Here is a 21,502-nt window from a genome sequence, read left to right as displayed (position 1 = left end):
CTGTGTAGTGGATGTTTGAGTGCCTGAGCTGCCACCTCCTAAAGCCCACGGGATGCCTGCTGGAGGAATTTGGGGAAACCCACACAAGAGAAAGGCAAGTAAACTAATTATTTTTCTTTTGCTTCATTTTCTTTAGCCTTGAGCAAGTGGGTTGATGCCAAGAGGCAGTAAGCTGAGGATGGATTTCCTGTATCTCCTTGCCTTCACAATGGCGTTTGGACTGTGCAGTAGTGTGAGGGGTAAGTAGTAAGTATCTTTTTAGCTAAATGTTGAGCCACCAAGATGAAAGGATCAGGTCCATATCCTGGACACCCCAGTGAGGTTCCAATGGGCAGGAAAGGTAAATCATGAAAAGGGAGTTAGATGTCAAGCTATGGACTTAACAGCCTTTAGATTGTGGGACAAAGGAAAAGTCGAAAATATTCAAGAGTGCTTGGGGCAGGTTTAAGGGATAGGAATTGATAGGGTAAGGTTTCCTTTCAAAAGCTTGGTGAAATGGATTTACAAAGACTGAACCCAATTCATTTCCACCCTTTAACTTAAGCTGGGCTCTGTCGAGAGTATCCTGCCCAGTTTTCCCCTCTCTGTTCTGCCCCATTCAAAAGAGGGGAAACTCTTGAGGGAGGAGTGGTGACCACTGTAGTAAGAGAAAAAAAGCTTTGCATTTACATAGCACCTTTCACAATCCCCGGATGCCCCAAGGCACTTTGCAGACAATGAATTACTTTTTTAAAGTGTACTTACTGATGTAATGTAGGAAGCAAGCTCCCACAAACAACAATGTGATAATGACCAGGGGATTTGTTTTAGGTGAGAAAAACAAAAAATGCTGGAAAATCTCAGCAAAACTTACTCAGAGAAGAAGAGTCATACGGACTTGCAACATTGACTCTGTCTTTCTCTCCACATATGCTGTCAGACCTGCTGAGTTTTTCCAGCATTTTATGTTTTTCTTTCAGATTTCCAGCATTCGCAATATTTTACCTTTATCAATTTGTTTTAGGTATTGGTTGAGAGGTGAATGTTGGCCAGAACACCAGGGAGAACTCCTCTGCTTTCTACAAGGTAGTGCAATGGGATCTCTTATGTCAACATAAGAAGCTTTTAATGTCTCAACCAAAAGACCGTGCCACTAAAGTACTGCACTGGGTGTCCGCCAAGATTATGTGCTGGTACACTGACACCTCTTGGTGTGTAGAGGAGCAGACAGTGAGCAGCCAATGGGGGAATTGATTAGCAATTCTGCATTCTTGCTACAGTAACAAGATAATGTGTATTATATCCACATCTACTTGAGCTTAGAAAATGAACTGCCACAGTCACATGGTTACATCCAGGAGGTCTTTATCAAAGTGACAGCAAAACATTTTGTTGAGAAGAAGAAATAACTTATTAAAGCAGAAATCTGAATAATGAAAGCTCAGAAACAATGCTTCCCTTGCATGTGTCATGTTTCTAAATATCTTCTTCTGGTGAATCTCTGTTTTCTACCCTGTACCTCTGGTTTTCCTGTGCCATTAACTACTCTTAGCTAATGAGGCTGGTGGGTGGCCCACTCCTAATTTCAAAGCTATTTGAAGTGTCCAGCCGGCACACTGTGCACTGCTAACCTGATACTGACTCTGAACCTGATTTCTTTTGAATATTTCTGGAATGTGGGCATTGTAGGCAAGGCTGTCCATTTACAGTTGCCCTTGAGAAGGTGATGGTGAGTCACCTTCATGAACCATTGCAGTCAGTGCGGTGTAAGTACTCCCACTGCTGTTGGGTAGGGTCCAAGATTTTGACCCAAGATGATGAAGGAATGGTAATATAGTTCCTAGTCATGATAATGTGAGGCTTGAGGGATTAAAGGTAATGATTATAGGAACATAAGAATTATGAGCCATTCAGCCCCTCAGGTCAGCTCTACCATTCAATTAGATCATGGCTGATCTGATTGTGCCCTTAATTCCACTTTCCTGCCAGCCCCCATTACCCTTGACTCCCTTGACAATCAAAGGTCTGTTATGGAGTGGAAGACAGAAGTGATTAAATAATAAAAAGGATGACAGTGCAAGGCAATGAGGCCTGTGAATGAAAAGGCAGCTATTTGAGTAAAGATCCCAGAGAAGCTCACGGTAAAGAGGTGGATTTGTACTTATACAGTACCCCTCAGTACTGCACCAAAGGGCCACTCTATATTATATACTCAAGTCCTACAGTGGAGCTTGTACTCACAACCTTCTGCCTCAGAGGAAAGAGTGCTACCAACTGAGCCACATCACCATTATATTGGTATGCACACCGGTACTCGGGTGACTTGAAAGAGTGATCATTGGCAGTGGGATCTATAGAAATAAATTACTGGTCCATTTAGTGGCCTGTTCCTAAAGCAGTGTGAATGTGAATGGTTGGACTTGATCCTCTGGCAGAATCTGTGAAGTCTCCCTCATTTCAAGATACTGTAATAATTGCATCTTACTCTTATAAATATGGAAGTATGTTTATTTCTAAGTAGGTTTGCAATCTGCCACACTCTAATCTAGTTCCTGAAAATTTCTTTTAATGTTGGTAGATCTGGTCTTAATGATTATGATTAGAGTTAGTACACATTCTCAGGTGAAAGGATAGTAACTGACTGGTAAAAGAACCACAGTCACTTTAGACACATCCTCTTCAGATTTAGGCAATGGTGGGGAGAGGAGAAGAGTGGTTCTCTGTGCGTTTCATTAATACTGTGAAAGAATAAATAAACTAACTGTAAATTCCAGCTTGACACCCATCTATTGTTAGCTCTCATTATTCATGTAAAAGATTTGAGCTAGGACTGTCTGTTCTTGGTAAAAGCTGTCTGAAGCTCATCTCTAAACACTTAGCAGAAACAGTGCATTTCTGAATTGTGCTTGCAAGCTCCTGGAATCAAAATGGTCATAATTATAACAAGGTAGAAGAACTCCGGCCCACAGTAATCTCTTAGCAACACTTTCTCATGCCTCTTGGTATTGCTCTTGTCCTTTTAACCTTGTCCCTTCCTTTTGACCTTTTCCATTGCTTAATTTCACACTTGCCCTCTCCTCTCACATGATAAGGCCTGGATTTTGTGGTCCACAGCGAAGGATTGGGGCTCGCCATTCATTACCCTTACAGATATTTCGTAGGCTTTTGAATGAAAACTTTTGGAATTTAGAGATACTTCTCAGTGTGGCATCGCTACAGGGGATCTAAGGTATCTGAGCAGGACAAACAACAGCACAACTCCTCAAACAATCAAATTGAAGAAGCCTCACTGAAACACACAGTGTCTAAACCAAGAAGTATGAATTAGAATGTTTAATTAAATCTAAAATCACATACAGAGAGGAAAGAAAGGTGGGATTAAAAGAGAGAGAAAGATAAAGAGACAAATGATCTTAAACTTTAAATTTTAACTTTTTAAAACCTCCAACAAGAAATAAATTCTGAAGGAATGAGACTCCACACTTGTAAAATTATGATTTCAGTGCCACATAAGTTATTTGGCAGTCATTAATTCATATCACACAATTAACAATGCTCCAGCCTTTTCTGGCATGTTTAATGAGTCCCAATTGGGTAAGTACAGCAACTTTATGCTCTTCATTTATTTTAATGCCCAGTCTCTTGATGTGGTATCAGAGTGGCAAAGCTCATGGAGGAGCAGGTCAAATCACTCAGCAACTTTCAGATTTCCACGTTTAACCATTTGTGTATGGATACCAAAAGTTGCTCCATAATAATGGTGAGCACTGACAGCCTTATCATTACTGTATTTTTATTGCAAAATTCAGATCCATGTCTAATCCTTGCATGCTCTAATTCTCTCCCAGTCTCTCTCTCCCTGTATTTGTGCGTCATTTTTTTTCTGTTTATAGCCACTCTCTCTCTCTCTCTCTCTCTCAGTGCACCATTGCTATCCCTCACTTTCTTACTTCTGCTCTCTCTAGTTCTCTGCTATTCTCTCTCCCCATTACTATCTCTCAGACCGCACTGCACATTTGCTCTCTCTAGTGATGACCAAATCTCTCACTCTCTAATATCAAAATGATTTCCAGTATGGAATAATTTCAAAACTGTTGTTTGAGATTCACTGAGAGGTAGGATGTAACTAATGAAGCATCTCTGCAAAGCTGAGACCATTCTGTGATGACTGAAGGTGTAGGGCATATTTTTAATTTTGCCACCCATAGGCTGATGTTCTGGATTGAATGAATTATTTCAAAGGGAGTTGCAGTATTTAACCTTGCCCTTTCCAGCATTTTACAAAATTCTACACCTCTCAAGTCTTGCTTATTTTCAGTAACAGGTTTTTGTGGGAAAAAATATGATAGAGCTCTGTATTTTGGCCGTTGGTTGAACGCAAAGCACAGTCAGGGTTCGACATTAACAAGATTGAGGAACTTCAGTTACATGGCGAGACTAGAGAAGCTGGGATTGTTCTCCTTAGGGCAGAGAAAGTTAAGGGGAGATTTGTAGAGGCACTCAAAATTTTGAGGGCTTTTCTAGAGTAAATGAGAAGAAACTGTTTCCATTGGGAGGAGCATAGGTAACCAGAAGGTATAGATTCAAGGTATTTGACAAAAGAACCAGAGGGGAGATAAACATCTCTTTGTGTATTGATTTGTTATGATCTGCAATGCAGGAGCTGAAAGGCTAGTGGGAGCAGATTCCATGTTAACTTTCAAAAGGGCATTGGAAAAAAATACAGGATTCTGGGAGCAAAATAAGATTAATTGCAGAGCATTTCTGAGCACGGCACTTTAGAAAGAATGTGACAGTGTTAGAGAGGGGGCAGAAAAGATCTACCAGCATAGTGCCAGGTGTGAGGGACTTCAGTTACAAGTATAGATGGGAGAAGCTGGTGTTCTCCTTAGCGAAGAGAAGGTTGAGAGGAGATTTCAACAGAAGTGTTCAAAAGCATGAGTCTGGACAGAGTGGAAAGGGAAAAACTGTTCCTTTTGGTGGAGAAACCAGAGGATACCATTTCAAGCTAATTGGCAAAAGAGCTAAAGATGACGAGAAACTTTTTTTTGCGCAGCAAGTGGTTAGGATCTGGAATGCACTGCGTGAAAGGGTGGTGGGTGCAGATTTTCAATTGTGGCTTTTAAAAGGAAGCTGAATAAGCACCTGAACATTAAAAAAAATGCTTAGGGATATAGGGAAAGGCAGGGGAATGAGATTAACTGAATTGCTCTTGCAGAGGGCAGGCATGGATTGGATGGCCTGAATGGCCTCCTGTGCTGTAATTGTTCTATAATTCTTTTTCAAAGAGCCAGCACTGGCATGATGGATCAAATAGACTCCTCTGTGTTGCACCTTTCTATGACTCTAACTATTTGTATGTAGTGCATTTAACACTGAAAAACATTCCACAGCACTTTTACTGAAGACAAAATAGAAACAGACACCAAGCTATGCTGGGAGAGCAAGGAGAGAAATGAAATTCCTGATCAAATAGATGTTTTAAAAATGCTTTTAAAGATGGAGTGAGATATGTTGGGATTGGGGAAGCAATACCAGATAAGCAAAGGCCAATTTTAAAGGCAGGTTTAAGCAGCAAGGTTTCAGAACAAGGTGATTAATTACTTCAATGTGATGACTGTCTCTTTGAGAACCAATATTGGGTAAATTAACCTTAGAAAATGAGAAACGACTATTCTTAAAAAAAAATCCCTAATAAATCATACAGTTCAGAAGGTTCCCATCCTGCATTGAGTCAGTTTTCAGACTCTAAAGTCAAGCCACAGCACTTCCGGGTTAGAGAGGGACAACATTTCTGTCAGGGTTTCCACTTCAGGTTGTTACAATCGCTGCTGCAAAGCAGGTGTGAGTGTGAATAGTGGTCAGAACAGGATCAGGCCCAACATGTCAGCTCTGCAATTAGATGTTATAGAATCAAAGAATGGTTACACACAGAAGGAGGCCACTAGGCCTGTCAAATGCTTGCTGGTTCTTTCTCTAGCAAACGTATGAAAAATGACCATTTGGACAAATTACTGGGAGTGCTGGCACCCATGGATCTTCCTCCTGTAAGAGTCAGTGCTGGCAGCGGAAGATGGGCGGCAAATAATGGCAATTATCTGAGAGAGGAGCGGGGACTGAAATAATTGGGGAAAAGGTAACCTTGGGTGGGGAAAAATGGAAAGAGAAAATCATAGGAAATTGATTTTCAAAGGCAGAGCTTCTACATGAATCGGCCGACCTTTTTCTCGGAATGATTTATGTTAGGAGGAGGACAGCTGCTCCCTAAAGACTGAAACTCATGGCCTGTTTTTCACTCTTCAGATCAAAGGGGCCTAAGTTTTATTGAGCAGCCAAGGTAAGCTGATGTCGTTTTTAGCCATGATGGCTAAAATGTGTCCAACAGTAATAACTGTAACCCTTTATTGAGGTCTCCTGCAGAATTAGCACTTTGATGTCATTGCTGATCAGGAAACACAGTTTCTACATTAAGTGATGCCCTCCTAATGTAAGACAGGAGAGTGACCTAGGGTGAATTGCATTGTATGGTGGAGCACATGGAATTATATAGGATCTCTTGGCCTGCTATTGTAACAAAGCTTTAATTTGTTTGTTTTAAATGAAATACTGTTGAGGACCTTCATGCAATTGTTTAAACATGCGGTAATGTGACCGGAAGCAAACAGTTAGGATAAATACTGGTTTGTCTTGCTTGAGTTGGCAGTGGTGTAATCCAGGGCTCAGTGCTGGGTCAATTTACCTTCTCAGTATATTGATGGATGACTTGGTCTTGGGCAGAGTGGACACAAACTCGAAATTTGCTGACAACATAAAAGTATGAGGAGGTTGTGGGGGGGAGGTGGGGAGCAAACAGTGAAGAGTTTTGTAAAGGACTCCAGGAGGAGATAGCGTAAAAACATATCAAAATTGGGCTCAGACATTCTGCATCCCAAAACCTTAAAAGTGGAACATATCTCCTGAAAAGCACAATGAATATGCAACAGCCAACAGAGCACGCTGAAGTGTTAATTGGCAATTTGTGCCTTGCTGATGTTTAACAAACCGCCTTGTTGTGAAACTGTTTAATTGATGTCAGTTATACAATGTGGTTATTAGGGGAAAAAAACAGGCAGTAAGAATGAAGGGCAGTGGTGGGAAGAGTCTGTATCTGTGTTTAGCTGGATGAATTCCAGTTAATGTCATGGTCATCTTATTCAAAGGAACTTTCACATTCATTTACCCTGTGAGGAGGGCTGCAGTAAAAGGGCATTTAATTCCCATCTTTATCATCATTTGGTATTTCCACAGACACCCCTCATAATCTCCTACTGGAACTTTGGCAGACAGTGGTTACTATTGGGGGTCATTGTAAGTTTTAGCAGGGATCTAAAGCTAACTATGCAGACCTGCTAGGAAAATAAAATCTGTCCAAGTGTAGTGGTTGATCTGACAGCACTCATTTTACTCCTCGCCACAAGTTACAATGACCTCCTTTCCCCTAGGTTTTTGTTGATCTTTCACTGATGTTACAGCAGAGAATGGGAGAAACTCCACAGATATTCTAACCCATGTTTGTTTAACAGAGTCTGAAACACACAGTGAAAATTTGCACATTCACATGCAAAATGTAGACTGTTGTAAACCAGGAAATCCCTGCTGCCAAATAAATGTTGCTATATTGGTGCAATTAACTTGACTGCTGTTTCCCAGCATGGAAGCTCTGGTGCTGCTGACCTGTCATGAGTGGCCCCATATTAACTACACGTGGTGCTCACACACTACACAAAGTACTATATCTCCATCTCAGACACACAAACAGAATGGTCATGCACACAGTACACACAGTGCTTTCTCCGTCTCTCTCTCACACATAGTGGTCATGCACACAATACACATAGCGCTCTCTCTCTTTCTCTCTCAGACACACACGCGCACACTATACGCAGTGGGCACACACACAAGACACATGCTGTGCCCATGCACCCGCACACAAGGGGTACGCAGTTCTGACACAAACACAGCATACAGAATGCTCTGATGCACACGCACACACACATACTTGCACACACACATATACAGAGTACACAAAGTTATAGAGTTGCCACAACATGATCTGATGTTGCCTGAAAAGGTGGTAGAGGCAGAAACCCTCATAACATTTAAGAAGTATTTGGATATGTACTTGCGATGCCATGGCATACAAGGCTATGGGCCTAGTGTTGGAAAATGGGATTAGAATAGTTAGGTACTTGTTTGACTGGTGCAGCCTCAATGGGCTGAAGGGCCTTTTTCTGTGCTGTAGAGCTCTATGACTCTATTACAATGATCTGACTCCCTGCTGTCTGTGTGAGCAAGCAATATCGTTATTTACGATTATATCAACTGTTCAGATAGGGTCAATGAAGCATCATCACACAATTAAAACTGGTCATTATCCAGATATGATTTTGTTTGTGAGTGAACTCCAATGTTTTGTTACCAACTCCTTATAAGCTGATGAGCTAAATGGGAATGACAGGACAGTAGTGTTACATATTCATGCCTGACTGCACAGGGTTACTAAAGCACAGATCCTGGTAATGGTTTAATGAGCAGCCCTGGTGCGCAGTCATTTTCATACCTAATGGAAGCAATGGAGATTTCTGCGTGAGTTCACAAGTAAAACAGGCAGGCTAACCATGAATTTAAATTGCTTCTTTCTTTTACGTGGGGTTTGTGTCGGTGATTGTGGGGGTTTTCCAGTTCAAAAAGTCAGATCCACATCCAATTGGTCAGATTTAGGAGCTCTTGTAAAATGGTGGAAACCCTGTGTTAATCAGGAAATCCTGAGCTAGATCGATGTGTGAGATGTCAACTGAGTATTCCAGACTTTCAGCTGCAGAAGAAGATTACCAAAAGGAATGAATGTTTGAGGTTAATCCTGCCATTACATGACTGTACTTAACAGGTCATAAGAGTAAATGCCTCAAATCAAACAGAAATTGAGAACGGGTTAAGAGGAGATGGTCCGAGCCCTTTAGAAACACTTCAGAAGAGGTGTGCCCCTGTCACAGGCTGACTCTCCTCCCCAAACCTGTTCCTTTCATTCTTCCCTCAGATTTCCACTATCTCTGAATCTCTTTCCTTCAGTGCACCTTTATACCTTTATCCCCCCCTCCATGAATAGAAGAGCTGAACTCCAGAGGTGAGGTGAGAGTGACTGCCCTTGATATCTAGGCAGTATTTAACCGAGTGTGGCATCAAGGAGTCCTTGCAATACTAAAGTCAGTGGGAATCAGAGGGAAAGCTCTCCACTGGTTGAAGTCATACCTAACACAAAGGAAGATGGTTGTTGTTGTTGGAGGTCAATCATCTCAGTCCTGGGATATCACTGCAAGAGTTCCTCAGGGCAGTGTCCTAGGCCCCAACCATCTTCAGCTGCTTCATCAATGACCTTCCTTCCATCATAAGGTCAGAAGTGGGAATGTTTGCTGATGATTGTACAATGTTCAGCACCATTCGCGACTCCTCAGATACTGAAGCAGTCTGTGACCAAATGCAGCAAGACCTGGGCAACATTCAGGCCTGGGCTGATAAGTGCCAAGCAACATTTGCACCACACAGGTGCCGGGCAAGGACCATCTTCAACAAGAGAGAATCTAACCATCTCCCCTTGATATTCAATGGCATTACCATCACTGAATCCCCCATTCAACAACATGGGGGTTACCATTGACCAGCAACTGAATTGACTAGCCATATAAATATTGTGGCTACAAAAGCAGGTCAGAGACTGGGAATCCTGTGGCGAGTAACTCACCTCCTCACTGCCCAAAGCCTGTCCACCATCTACGAGGCATAAGTCAGGAGTGTAATGGAGTACTCCCCACTTGCCTGGATAAGTGCAGCTCCAACAACACTCAAGAAGCTCAACACCATCCAGGATAAAGCAGCCCACTTGATTGGCACCCCGTCCACCACCTTAAATGTTCATTCCCTCCACCACCGATGCTCAGTAGTAGCAGTGTGTACCATCTACAATATGCACTGCATCATCAATGCTCCTCCACCAGCACCTTCCAAACCCACGACATCTACCAACCAGGACAAAGGCAGCAGCTGCATGGAAAAACCACCATCTGATTGTTCCCCTCCAAGCCACACACCATCCTGACTCAGAACTGATATCATCGTTCCTTCACTGTCACTGGACCAATATTCTGGAACTCTCTTCTGAACAGCACTGTGGTTGTACCTACACAACATGGAGTGCAGCGGTTTGAGATAAGGCTCACCCCCACCACCTTCTTGAGGGCAATTAGGAATGGGCAATACATGCAGGCCTATCCAGTGATGCCCACATACGGTGTATGAATAAATAAAAAATATTGTCCCCCCTCCTCCCTCCCCTCAATTCTCCTTGCCCACCTAATGTTCTGCTTACTTGCATGGTTGTTTTTCAACTTGATGCCAATTTAGCTTCCTTTGGGATTTTTATTAAACATATCTTTTGTCCCTTCCTTCCTCTCTACCCAAACATCTCTCTTTTCCTCTGATAACCTTTTTCTCTCTTGCATCTGAGCCAATTTTGTAGGTTTCCAACTTAGCTTCTTCAATTATTCAATGGCACTACATGGTATGAAAGAAGGAACTTGGACTTACTTATAACTTTTCACGTCCTTGAGATGTTTCGCAACCAATAAATCATTTTAAACTGCAGTTGCTGTTGTTATACACAGTGGGGGACCCAGGGTAATGCTCTGGGGACCCGGATTCGAATCCCACCATGGCAAATGGTGAAATATGAATCCAGTAAAAGTCTGGAATTGGAAGTCTGATGATGACCATAAAACCATTGTCGATTTTTGTAAAAACCCATCTGTTTCACTAATGCCCTTTAAGGAAGGAAATCTGCCATCTTTACCTGGTCTGGCCTACATGTGACTCCAGGTCCACAGCAATGTGGTTGACTCTTAGACGCCCTCTGAACAAGAGCAATTGGGAATGGACAATAAATGCTGGCCCAGCCAGTGACACCTACATCCCATGAACAAATAAATAAACAGCTAAATTTTGCACCATTGTGCCCAGTGTTTCTGCCACACTTGCAGCAAAGTCTAGGCAGTGGAATAGAAGCAACTTGGTGAAATTTCTATTTTTCAAACCTCATTACTCTGATGTTAATGGTTAGCCTTGTGGTCCTGCTCATCCTAGAATATTCCCTTTGTGCTTCAACAATAAGATCGGAAAATAATATCCAGGGCATTGCCTCGCCAGATCCTTTCAGAGTTTTGTATTGTACAATTTGGACAACATAGCTCAGCAGTCTGTTTGCCTTGTTAGTTGCTGCTTTTCAAAGAGTGGCTCTTGTCGGTGTTGTGATCACTCTCACTCCCAGATCATTTTCAGGCTCTCTCCTAGCTAGTTTGGCATTGAAAAAGCAGCAAGCCAGCAGACACATGTTGCTTCCTTACCATCCATACTGATGAGGTGCTAAACATAAAGTGCCTTTTGGTAGCTTTATGAGGCCGTGTGAAATAGGTTTGGGTGGCCACAAGCCAGCACTGAACCCAAAGTGCAGAACTGTTCATAATTCAGAGAGAATGACTCTAATTGTGAGAAATGGAAAGGTTATATTAATGTAAAGGAAGAAAACCCTGTATTTATATAGCACCTTTCACAGCCTCGGGGAAAGCACTTTACAACCACTGAAGTGCTTTTGAAGTGTAGACACTGTCGCAATGTAGTGGAAGATTGGGGATTAATGGTTTGAGGATGGAGTAGACATGAGCTTTAATCGATCTGCGCTTGTGCTTTATCGATTTGACTTGGGAGCTTCTGCCAGAATAGTTGGAGTTTTACTCTACATCTGACCTGTTCTGTATCAGACTAGGGAGCACTTGTTGCTGCATTCAGTTCAAAGTAGCCAAAGCATCAGAAGGTCTTTCATCTGCCCTTGAGTATAAACACTGGATCGCCAAAAGAACCAGCCTCTCCTGTTCCTGGTTGGTGTTGATAATGTCTATCAGTATTAACGCTTGGCCAACAGACTCTTGCATCTTCCAATCAGAAACATGGGAATGATAGTAAGAGAGCAGCTCATCATCCAAGCAAAGTGCCCTTTACCAGTAGAGCCCAAACAGACACCATGCACACAAGCACATCATGCAGCTGCTGTTCACGCTCCACCACATAATGTAAATGAGATGAAATGCCTTTAACCAAACATGAAATTTCTCTCTAACTTTCAAGGCAATAGGCTGCTTAGATTCACAGTCCCATTTTATCGTGGCCCTGAGGAAAAAGCATTGCCCTGGCAACTAGGGTTAACTTGGCCCCTCTTTGTACTAGAGAATTCCCCTCCTAATCAAAGAAACAAGACCCCTGATTAACGCTGAGGCAGTTCCTCTTGATACTGCCAGGGATGATCAGGATTGGATGTGAGCTCATGGGCGCAACCTGGTGAGGTAGCTCATTGCCAATGCACCATGGAGCTATAGCTGTGGGCTCACTCACACGAGAGTCTGGAACTCTTCAAAAAATGACAACTGATGATAGATCAATATTTAATTTTACAACTGAGATCAGTAGTTTTTTTAACCAAAAGTAGTAAGAGATAGGGGAAAAAAGGCAGGTACGTGAAGTTAGGTCACAGATCCACCATGATCTCACTGAATGATTGAACAGGCCTAGGAGGTGAAATGGCCAAGAGTTCCAAACTTCCACTGACCTTTGTTTTGAATAAGTGTTTCCTCCTGAAAACGGAGGTCTTATGATTCATTTGGTAGTACCCCTGCCTCTGAGCCAGAAGCTCTAAGTTTTTATGTTCCAAGGCTTCTCCAGCATCAATTACAAATCAAAACTGAGCAACCAGGAAATGACATGTGACAAGGGGTGGAGAATTGACAGAATTATAAATCTCACCAAAACTGGGGACTACATTACAACAGTGTCTACACTTCAAAAGCACTTCAGTGGTTGTAAAGTGCTTTCTCCGAGGCTGTCAAAGGTGCTATATAAATGCAAGGCTTTCTTCTTTTACATTAATATAACCTTTCCATTTCTCACAATAACAGTTATCCACAATAACAGTTCTGCATTTTGGGTTCAGTACTGGAGAGGGAGTCCCCAGAACAGGAGACTTAAAAAGAATACATCCCTTCTCCTAACCCTTTCCTTGACTTTGGTAGCCGTCCTGTCGGCTTTCTGCTCTGATACTGAGCTATTCACACCACGAAGGGCTCAGTCTGATCCTCAGTCTTTGCCACCCTCTGTGTGCTAACTGACCTTGTCCCAAAAGATTGATAATAACCAATTCACTACAAACTGAATTAAACTTGGTCTGTGTAGCTCCTTTCAGGTTACTTGTGGGATGAAGGTGGGATGGTGATGGGAGTAAAAATGGCCAGGATTCCAATCCCATTACTACCCAGTGACTGGGATGTTTGCAGAGGATAGGACAGGACTTGACCGTGATGCAGCCCCACTGTTGAATGACGTGCCAAATCTCACCACCTAGGCCTAGATCGGTCGCTCAAGTGAGATGAAGCACACTGTTGGTGCCCCAAGCACAGTAACCCAGCACTGATGATTACAACCAGGAGAGAAAGAGATTAAAAAATATATAATTTCTTTAAACATGAGCCCAAGCTTTTAATGACAGCCTTGAAATTCCTGGATTTCCTCCATCTATCCAATGCAGTTAAAATCAGTGAGGGTAGTCGTTGAAGCTTCACTCTCTCTGGGAACTGGGCTAACTTCTACAACAAAGCCAGCACTGACCATCTTGAGTGACAATGTCCCTTTAGGAAAGGGTGCGTGATTTCTCACTGAAATTCCGAGCCTTCCAGAGACAGGTGTTCAGATCCTGGGACAGCTGTGACCGTTGACAGACTTGCTGATAATATTGTGCTCCACATTCCAAATCAGCACTCTCTCTGAAAATGACTCCCTCTGTAGCTTCAGAGGCCCAGCAGCAGTCTGAATCAACAGCAGGTCAGCTTGTGGTGTTTTTAACACCAGATTAAATAAATTGTTTTGAGTTAGCGATGGGAAGGAGTGGGAAGGGGGTGCTATTACCTCCACAGACAGTTTCTCCATTCTTCAAAGAGGCTGCAATGGTGTTCAAGAATTCTAGGTGGTAAGTTATTGGCCAAAACTCTCATAGGAGGAGGGCAACAAGTTTGAAAAGAGGGGGGAAAAAAGGATGAGGTAAAGCAAGGAACGGCAATTGGGAATAACATCCCTAAATGCTTGAAACACTCAGCAGGTTTTGGCAGCATTCATGCAGGAAGAAACAGAACAGGCGGCGGGTTTTCTGGCCCCCACCTGAAGTAACTGGACCTTTGGCTGGGCTGCTGTGTTTGGCGTGACCGGTCCGACTGCAGCAAGACTGGAAAATTCCGGTCAAGAGTTTGTCAGCTGAATTTCCGGGTCCCGTTGACACGGAACAGAGGCAGCGAGAAGGATCCGAAAATTATGAGGCCGGTGTGCTGGCTCCCCAAATCCATTCCCAACATGGGTTCGGGGCAGAGGGGTAGGCATTTAGACTCAGTAAGAAACTTGCTAAGGGTGAGTTTAGAATTTTCAGATTGGTCTCCAGTTTCTTAACACAATGGGTAGGGAAAGAGGGTGCAGTTTAACGCTCTGGAAGTTAATCCCCACTGGCAGCCTGGGGTGCCATGGCTAGCAGGCTTGCAGGCCCTCCCTGCCTGCCTGGGCTGGGGTACAGCCACAGAGGCTGTTCTTTAGAGTGTCTGGCTGTTTCTGAATTCTTTTGTTAAAGTTTATAAAAAGTGGCTGAGAGGGTACCACCTTGTTATGAGGCACACTCACAGTTACCTTTATACTGCAGCTAGGGGCTTCTCTGAATCTGGAATGCCTCTGGCCCTCCACCTTGGTCTGCCACTTGTAATTGGACAGGAAACCTGTCTCCATGCCAATTAAGGGATCACCCACTTAAACATAAAAACAGACAAAATAGGAGCAGGTATGGGCCATTAGGCCCCTCGAGCCTGTTCTGCCAGTCAATAAGATCATGGCTGATCTGATTGTGCCCTTAACTTCACTTTTGTGCCTGCCCCCATAATCCTTGACTCCCTTGTCAATCAAAAATCTGTCTAACTTAGCCTTGAATATATTCAATGACCCAGACTCCACTGCTCTCGGTGGAAGAGAATTCCAAAGTCCAATGATCCTCTTGAGAGAAGAAATTCCTCCTCATCTCCTTCTTAAATGAGAGACACCCTGTTTTTAAACTGTGCCCCCTAGTTCTAGATTCCTCCACGAGGGGAAACATTCTCCCAGCATCTACCCTGTCAAAGCCCCTCGGAATCTAATATCTTTCAATAAAGGTGAAAACCTTGACTTTAATCAGTTTCCCACTGAAGATGATTTTGGGATCTGAAAGCAGTCCCGAACTCCTCTTTCGCTTCTCTGTGGGGAAAATTCAGCCCAACGTTTCAGGTCATCAGAACTGGAAGCTATTAGAAATGAACAGCTTCTAAGCAAATATAGAGCCAGGGAAAGTGTGGGGAAGGAGGTGGCCAGGATAAGATCCAAAGGGTGTAGGATAGAGTTAAGGGCAGTGGTGATTAAATAACAGGAGAGACCAGAGGGTGCCAAATGTGTGTTTTCAAAGCCTGCATGATGTGGGAGGAAGAAAGATGACGAGGGGCAATATTTTTTGAGGCCTTGCAAAGCAACGGGTAAGTGTTAGATTCTGGGTTTGAACATATAGTGATGAAGGGAAGAGGATGTTTGTGCATGATGACATATTTCAAGCACAGAAGGAACAAGGGAATTCTGTTGATGCATTGTCCATTGCACCAGCTCCCAGCAGGGTCATTGATTATGCGTGAATTAATTTTAAAATGCAAGTTTCCCTGGTTGCTTTTTCAATTAAGACTCTATCTGGTGTGACATGGGAGTCATATTGAACTAGGAAGTCCCAGCTTCTATCCCCAGTTAGTCAACCTCTCAGTAACAGTGAGACAATTGTCCTTAGCTAAAGGAGGAAAGGCAGTAGGATTCCTGCTCCCGATCACAATCCAGCACCCATGATTTTTCAGCCTGTGTGATTTTTGGCTAAGGACAAGCTTGGGCCATTACTCATAACCCAACCACACAGGTTGGCAGGTCATTGCCACCAACACAGGCTTATTTTTCTTGCTTGCAAGCAAGAAGATGATCAAACAAGAAGTTTCAAAATCTTGTGGCCCTGTTTCCGATTGGAAATAGCCTGAAGCCGTCTTCATCAATCATAGTGTTTCACACATTTAAAAAGCGACTTCCTCATGATTAAGCCCACCATCAGTTATTTATGCATTTTTTTTATGTGGATCATGTGCTATTGGTATGTCTAATGTCACAATGTTGACATTATTAATATCATAATATCAGCCTGTAATACACCATATGCTCTGATCCAAGCCTATATTGCACTCGGTCTCCTGATGGTGCCTGACACTTGATCTGAGAGTAGAGGCAGGCTGGTGCCTTACTGTCCAATGCATCCTTCAAACTCAGAGTGAGAGTGAAGGTTAGTATAGAATCTGTAAGAGGTCTTTCCACCAGGACTTATGTTGTGATCAATCACAGCCTGTCATCACTGTACCACAATAATACATCACTCTGACAGGCCTAGAAGCCTAGGCCTACTCATTTATCTTCTTCCTCATTAGAGACAGGATCATAAAGCATAAAGGACTTTGAAAGTCAGATAGAGGCCCTCATACCTCTGACCAAGAAGCCATTGAATTCAAGTGTGACTGACCAGGAATTTAAAAAAAATATTTAGTAGGTTGGAGCACAATTTCTCAAAGATGAATATGGGGCAAATGAAAAGTGTAGTTAATTTTTTCCAGAAATCCAGCATGCAACATATTACTGAAGTCTGTGATTTTTAATTTTGGCAGCAATTTTCCTCACATTTCATCCTCATCACTGCTGACATTGCAGACTCTTACTAGGGTTCTATCCCAACAGGCCTCATGTACACCTTGACAGTATGTCAACACGTACATGCATTCCAGCACGAGTGACTTGATATACAATGATGAGTGGGAATGCAAGTTGAATTTTCTTTTCCCTTTCCAACACAGGCATACTGAGACCAATTGCTGCCTAGCTGTGAGCAGCCAACTCATCACAGACCAAAGGTTAAACTGGACACTATATGACTTAGTTCCCCATTATGAAGGGTTAAGGCTGCTTTCCAGAATTTGTAGTGAACCATTAGGGAGGTTCCCCATCATTCACCATAATTCCAGGGTTTCCACAACCCTTCTGCCAAAGTTATAGTGGACAAATGGGAGAACCCTGGTGGAAATGCATCCCTGTGCTGTTGATGTCCATCCAGTCTTCTCTTTTTACTCCTTCCCCTCCCTTTAGGTTGTGGATTCCCTTTGGAGTATTGTCCACAGGGTCAGCTGCCTTTTAGTGTCTCACTAAGGTGACCATTCTTCAGTATCAGGTGTTTGTCTGTGATATGTATCACAATTCAGCTTAATCCTGCTTTAATTTAATACCTACAGTTCTGTCACAGGTACCAGATTGAAAGCAGAAGAAGAATGCTGCTTGATATTTTTCTGGCTTGGCTGGAATCAATTGCAGTGTCTCTTTAATTCTCCTAACCAACTAGCATAACATTGATCAAGGATGGAACCTGACCTGTCTGACTCATTATACAGACTGTGCAGTTATCCACTGAGGCGTATGTGGGACCTCAGAGAGCCGTTCTATCTAGTGTTCTTTTCTGTGTAAGGTTGGGGGTTCCTTTTTAGGTTGGCCCAATCTGCCAATGACCTGTGCAGTTTGGAGGCATTAGATAATTCTCCTCAGCAGTCTTGAGGACCATTTTTTCCTGTTTAGTTAACTGACCATGTTCCTAATGCTATGCTACAATCAGCAAATTGTTGTTGCATGAAATGTTGTTGATAAAGATTTAAATCCAGCATTTCAGTTGTAAGTGGGAAAGGTTGATGAGCTGCAAAGACGTGTCATCACCTTGCATTGCTAGATTACCAATGACTATTCTAACTCTCACTCTGGCTTGCTGCAGAATTTCCTCCAATAAATCCCTTCTCCACACTTCCTTCTCTCTGAAACTTCTGCCTCCACTGGTCTTTATACTCGCTTCTAACCTCTTCTGATTTTAGTTTGCCAGGAAACTCCTGGTATCTCCTTACCTCTCTATGCTCTGGGGAACTCCCGGTGTCTCCTCACCTCTCTACACCCTGGGGAACTCACGGTATCTCCTCACCTCTCTACACTGCTGGGGAACACCTGGAGCACCTCATTTTCTCAGAAGCAGATGTCTCCTTTTAATAAGATAACGGGCTAAACAACCTGTTTGAAGCATTGCTAATGTTTCCACATTCCTTATCAGGAGCTTAATTTTGGAAAAGAGTTATAGGTGTAGGTGCAGGAATTGGAACAGGTTAATACTCCAGAGTAGCAGGAACCCAGTTCCATAGCAGGTAGATTGCACAGATCTGTTTTGTTAACATTATAATTCTCTCATTTAGTGTCTTCCGATATCAGAGAGCCTGGAGTTAAGAAAATAGCAAGCCATGTATGGTTCACCTGCTTTGGAGGCCTGCTCTTACAGTGAATACCTAGTGTAACAAAGACTCTATTGACTCAGTTCAGCTGCTCATATGATTGAGTAGCCAGTGTGTCTCGCATGAATAGAATAAGGTTCGAGTTGATTGGCTGTCAGTAAAAACGTTATTGTTGCAAATGACCTCTTTAACGTCTATGTCGTTGATGGAGCTGGGAAGTTGTATTTTACCAGTTCTCTTAACTGCAGTATGGAGCTATTGACTCAACTGTGCAGCACAATCACTGAGTGACTCATTAACCTCCACCCCCGCCCCCCCCCCCCCCCCCACCCCCAATGGCCAACCCCTACAATCACTGGGTGACTATGTAATCCGCCTAGTCATTATTGAACAAATTAACCTAACCCATCACTGTGTGACTGATACATGGACAACAAAGCAGGGTGATTGCCTAGCTCTGTCACTGGGAGACCGACTGACCCTGTAACAGTGCAGTCCTGTCACTGGATGCCTGACTGCACCTGTAATAGTGCAGTCCTGTCACTGAGTGGTTGACTGACTCTGTAATATGCAGCCATCTCACTGAGTAATTGACTGACCCTGTAATAGTGCAGTCCTGTCACTGTGGGACTGAGTAATTTTCTAATGGCGCAGTCCTGTCACTGAGTGATTAACCGACTCTGTAATAGTACAGCTCTGTCACTTTGTTACTGACTGTACCTGTAATAATGTAGTCCTATAGATGTGTGTCTGACTGACAATGTAATAGTGCAGTCCTGTCAGTCTGTGACTGAATGACTGAATGACCCTGTAATACTCTTTTGAGTAAACCTGTTTCCATCTGTTTCAGATGAAGTTACATTGTTTCATAGTTTGCCATTGTGAGATTTGAACTCTTGATCTTGGGGTTACAAACACAGTACCATAACCACTTGGCTATTTAGGCCAAGCACAATGACCCTGTAATAGTGCAGCCCTGTAGATGTGTGACTAATAGACAATGTAATGATGCAGTCCTGTCGGTGTGTGACTAACTGACTGTAATAATGTAGTCCTGCCAGTCTGTGACTGAATGACTCTGTAATAGTACAGCGATGTCACTTTGTGATTGGCTGATCCTGTAATAGTCCAGCACTATCACTCTGTGACTGACTGGCCCTGTAATAGTACAGTCCTGTCACTGTTTGACTGACTGACTCTAATGGTGTAGCCCTGTCACCGTGTGACTGACTGACTCTGCGAAAGTGCGGTCTTGTCATTGTGTGACTGACTGACCCAGTAATAGTGGAATCCTGACATTGTGGGTGTGACTGTTGCGGGAGCACTGATGTGATCTGCTTCATCACATAAGCTGCTGTCTGAGAGTGACCCCCTTTATATTTGCCTGACACGGAAAAATTAGGATCGCATAGCAGAGCTGAGGCCAGCTGTCACTCGATAATAACCTGTTCCCTATTTCCTATTTTACTTTTCTGTGCTGTTCTCTCATTTGTATCTAATTACTCTCATAGTGGTATGTCTTAATGCGTTCCTGTAAAATTCTTCTGTGCATGACTCGGATTTAATCATTAACCTGTATAAAACAAATGGGTTAAAGATGACATTAGACTAGTCCACAAAGAAATTTCACAGTCTGCTGTAAAAAAAAAGAAAGCCTGTTCTTGCTTCCTTTCTGTTTCTCTTCCAAGCTGCAATGAGCTTCTACACCATAAGAATAGAGCTTCTTTCTCAAACACCACTAACTCAGAGTTGAGAGCGCAGCTAACTAGTGATAGTCACCAGGAAGCTTGCCTTGGAGTCAGAGGTCGTGAGTTCAAACCTAATTCCAGGTACGTGAGCATACAATCTAGATTGTGATGTCAATGCACACTGAGGGAGCGCTGTACTGTTAGAGATCCCTTCCCTCAGCCTGTTCAGATGGGCAAATGACATAATTCAAAGTCAGGAAGCAAGTCCTCCTGTTATCCTGGTCAGAATTCCTCTCTCAATCAACACCACCAAAGAACAAATTGTTCATTTGTTACTGTATGTGAAACCTTGCTGTGCCCAAATTTGCTTCTCTAATCTGCATAACTACAGCGACTACACTTCAAAAGTAATCCATTGATTGTAAAATACCGTGTGTAACAAGGTGCTGCATAAACGCAAGTTCTTTCATTGTTTCCTTTCTCGCTTGCTCCCTCTTTCCATTGCATTAATTCGAGGAGTTTCTCACAGGGTATCTATGGTCACACAGCTTCCATACACTGCAGGGAAGATTCAGCATCACCATAACAACTGCAACTGTCAGGAGTCAGGAGGGAGTTGTCCTGGGAGTCCTCAGCATTGACTCTGGACCACATGACGTCTCATGGACAAGGAAACCTCTGACTGATTATCACCTACCACCTCCCCTCCCCTCCTCCACTCAGCTGATATTTAGTCTGAAACTGCAGGTGGCAAAACTAATTGTTCCTAGTCAGGTGAGATTTTATAACTGATCCTTGCGTTCAGGCAAAATTCTCAAATGAATCGTTACCATTAGAAACTGGCAGACCTATTCATGTTGAACACCGCTTGAAGGAAGCACTGAAGTTAGCAAGAGTGCAGAATGTACTTTGGGTGGGGACTTCAATGTCCACCACTACTACTGACCGAACTGGCCAAGTCCCAAAGCACATAGCTGCTAGACTGGGTCTGTGGCAGGTGGTGAGGGAGCCAACAAGAGGGAAAAACATACTTGAACTTGACCTCACCAATCCTCCTGTTGCAGATGCATCTGTCTAAGACAGTATTGGTAAGGCTGACCACCGCATAGTCCTTGTGAAGATGAAGTCCCTTCTTCAAACTGAGCATACGCCCCACCATGTTGTGTGGCACTGCCACTGTGCTAAATGGAATAGATTTCAAACAGATCTAGCAGCTCAAAACTGGGCATCCATGAGGTGTTGTGGGCCATCAGCAGCAGTAGAGTTGTACTCAAACACAATCAGTAGCCTCGTGGCCCGGCATACCCCCTCCTC

General features: G+C 43.1%; 1 protein-coding gene across 1 annotated transcript in view; it reads left to right on the top strand.

Annotated features, from left to right (window-relative positions):
• Positions 1 to 21,502, top strand: part of LOC121280736 (fibroblast growth factor receptor-like 1) — a 150,780-nt gene that overhangs the window by 5,374 nt on the left and 123,904 nt on the right. Inside the window, exon 2 of the mRNA XM_041192870.1 lies at positions 137 to 239. Within this exon, the coding sequence (XP_041048804.1) occupies positions 155 to 239 (85 nt within the window). The 5' untranslated portion in view covers positions 137 to 154. The remainder of the gene's footprint in view (positions 1 to 136; positions 240 to 21,502) is intronic.

The sequence above is a fragment of the Carcharodon carcharias genome, chromosome 8 (assembly GCF_017639515.1).
Source record: "Carcharodon carcharias isolate sCarCar2 chromosome 8, sCarCar2.pri, whole genome shotgun sequence".
Classification (NCBI taxonomy): domain Eukaryota; kingdom Metazoa; phylum Chordata; class Chondrichthyes; order Lamniformes; family Lamnidae; genus Carcharodon; species Carcharodon carcharias.
The sequence above is the reverse complement of the archived record's forward strand: the minus strand, read 5'-3'. Positions and strand labels throughout refer to the sequence as shown.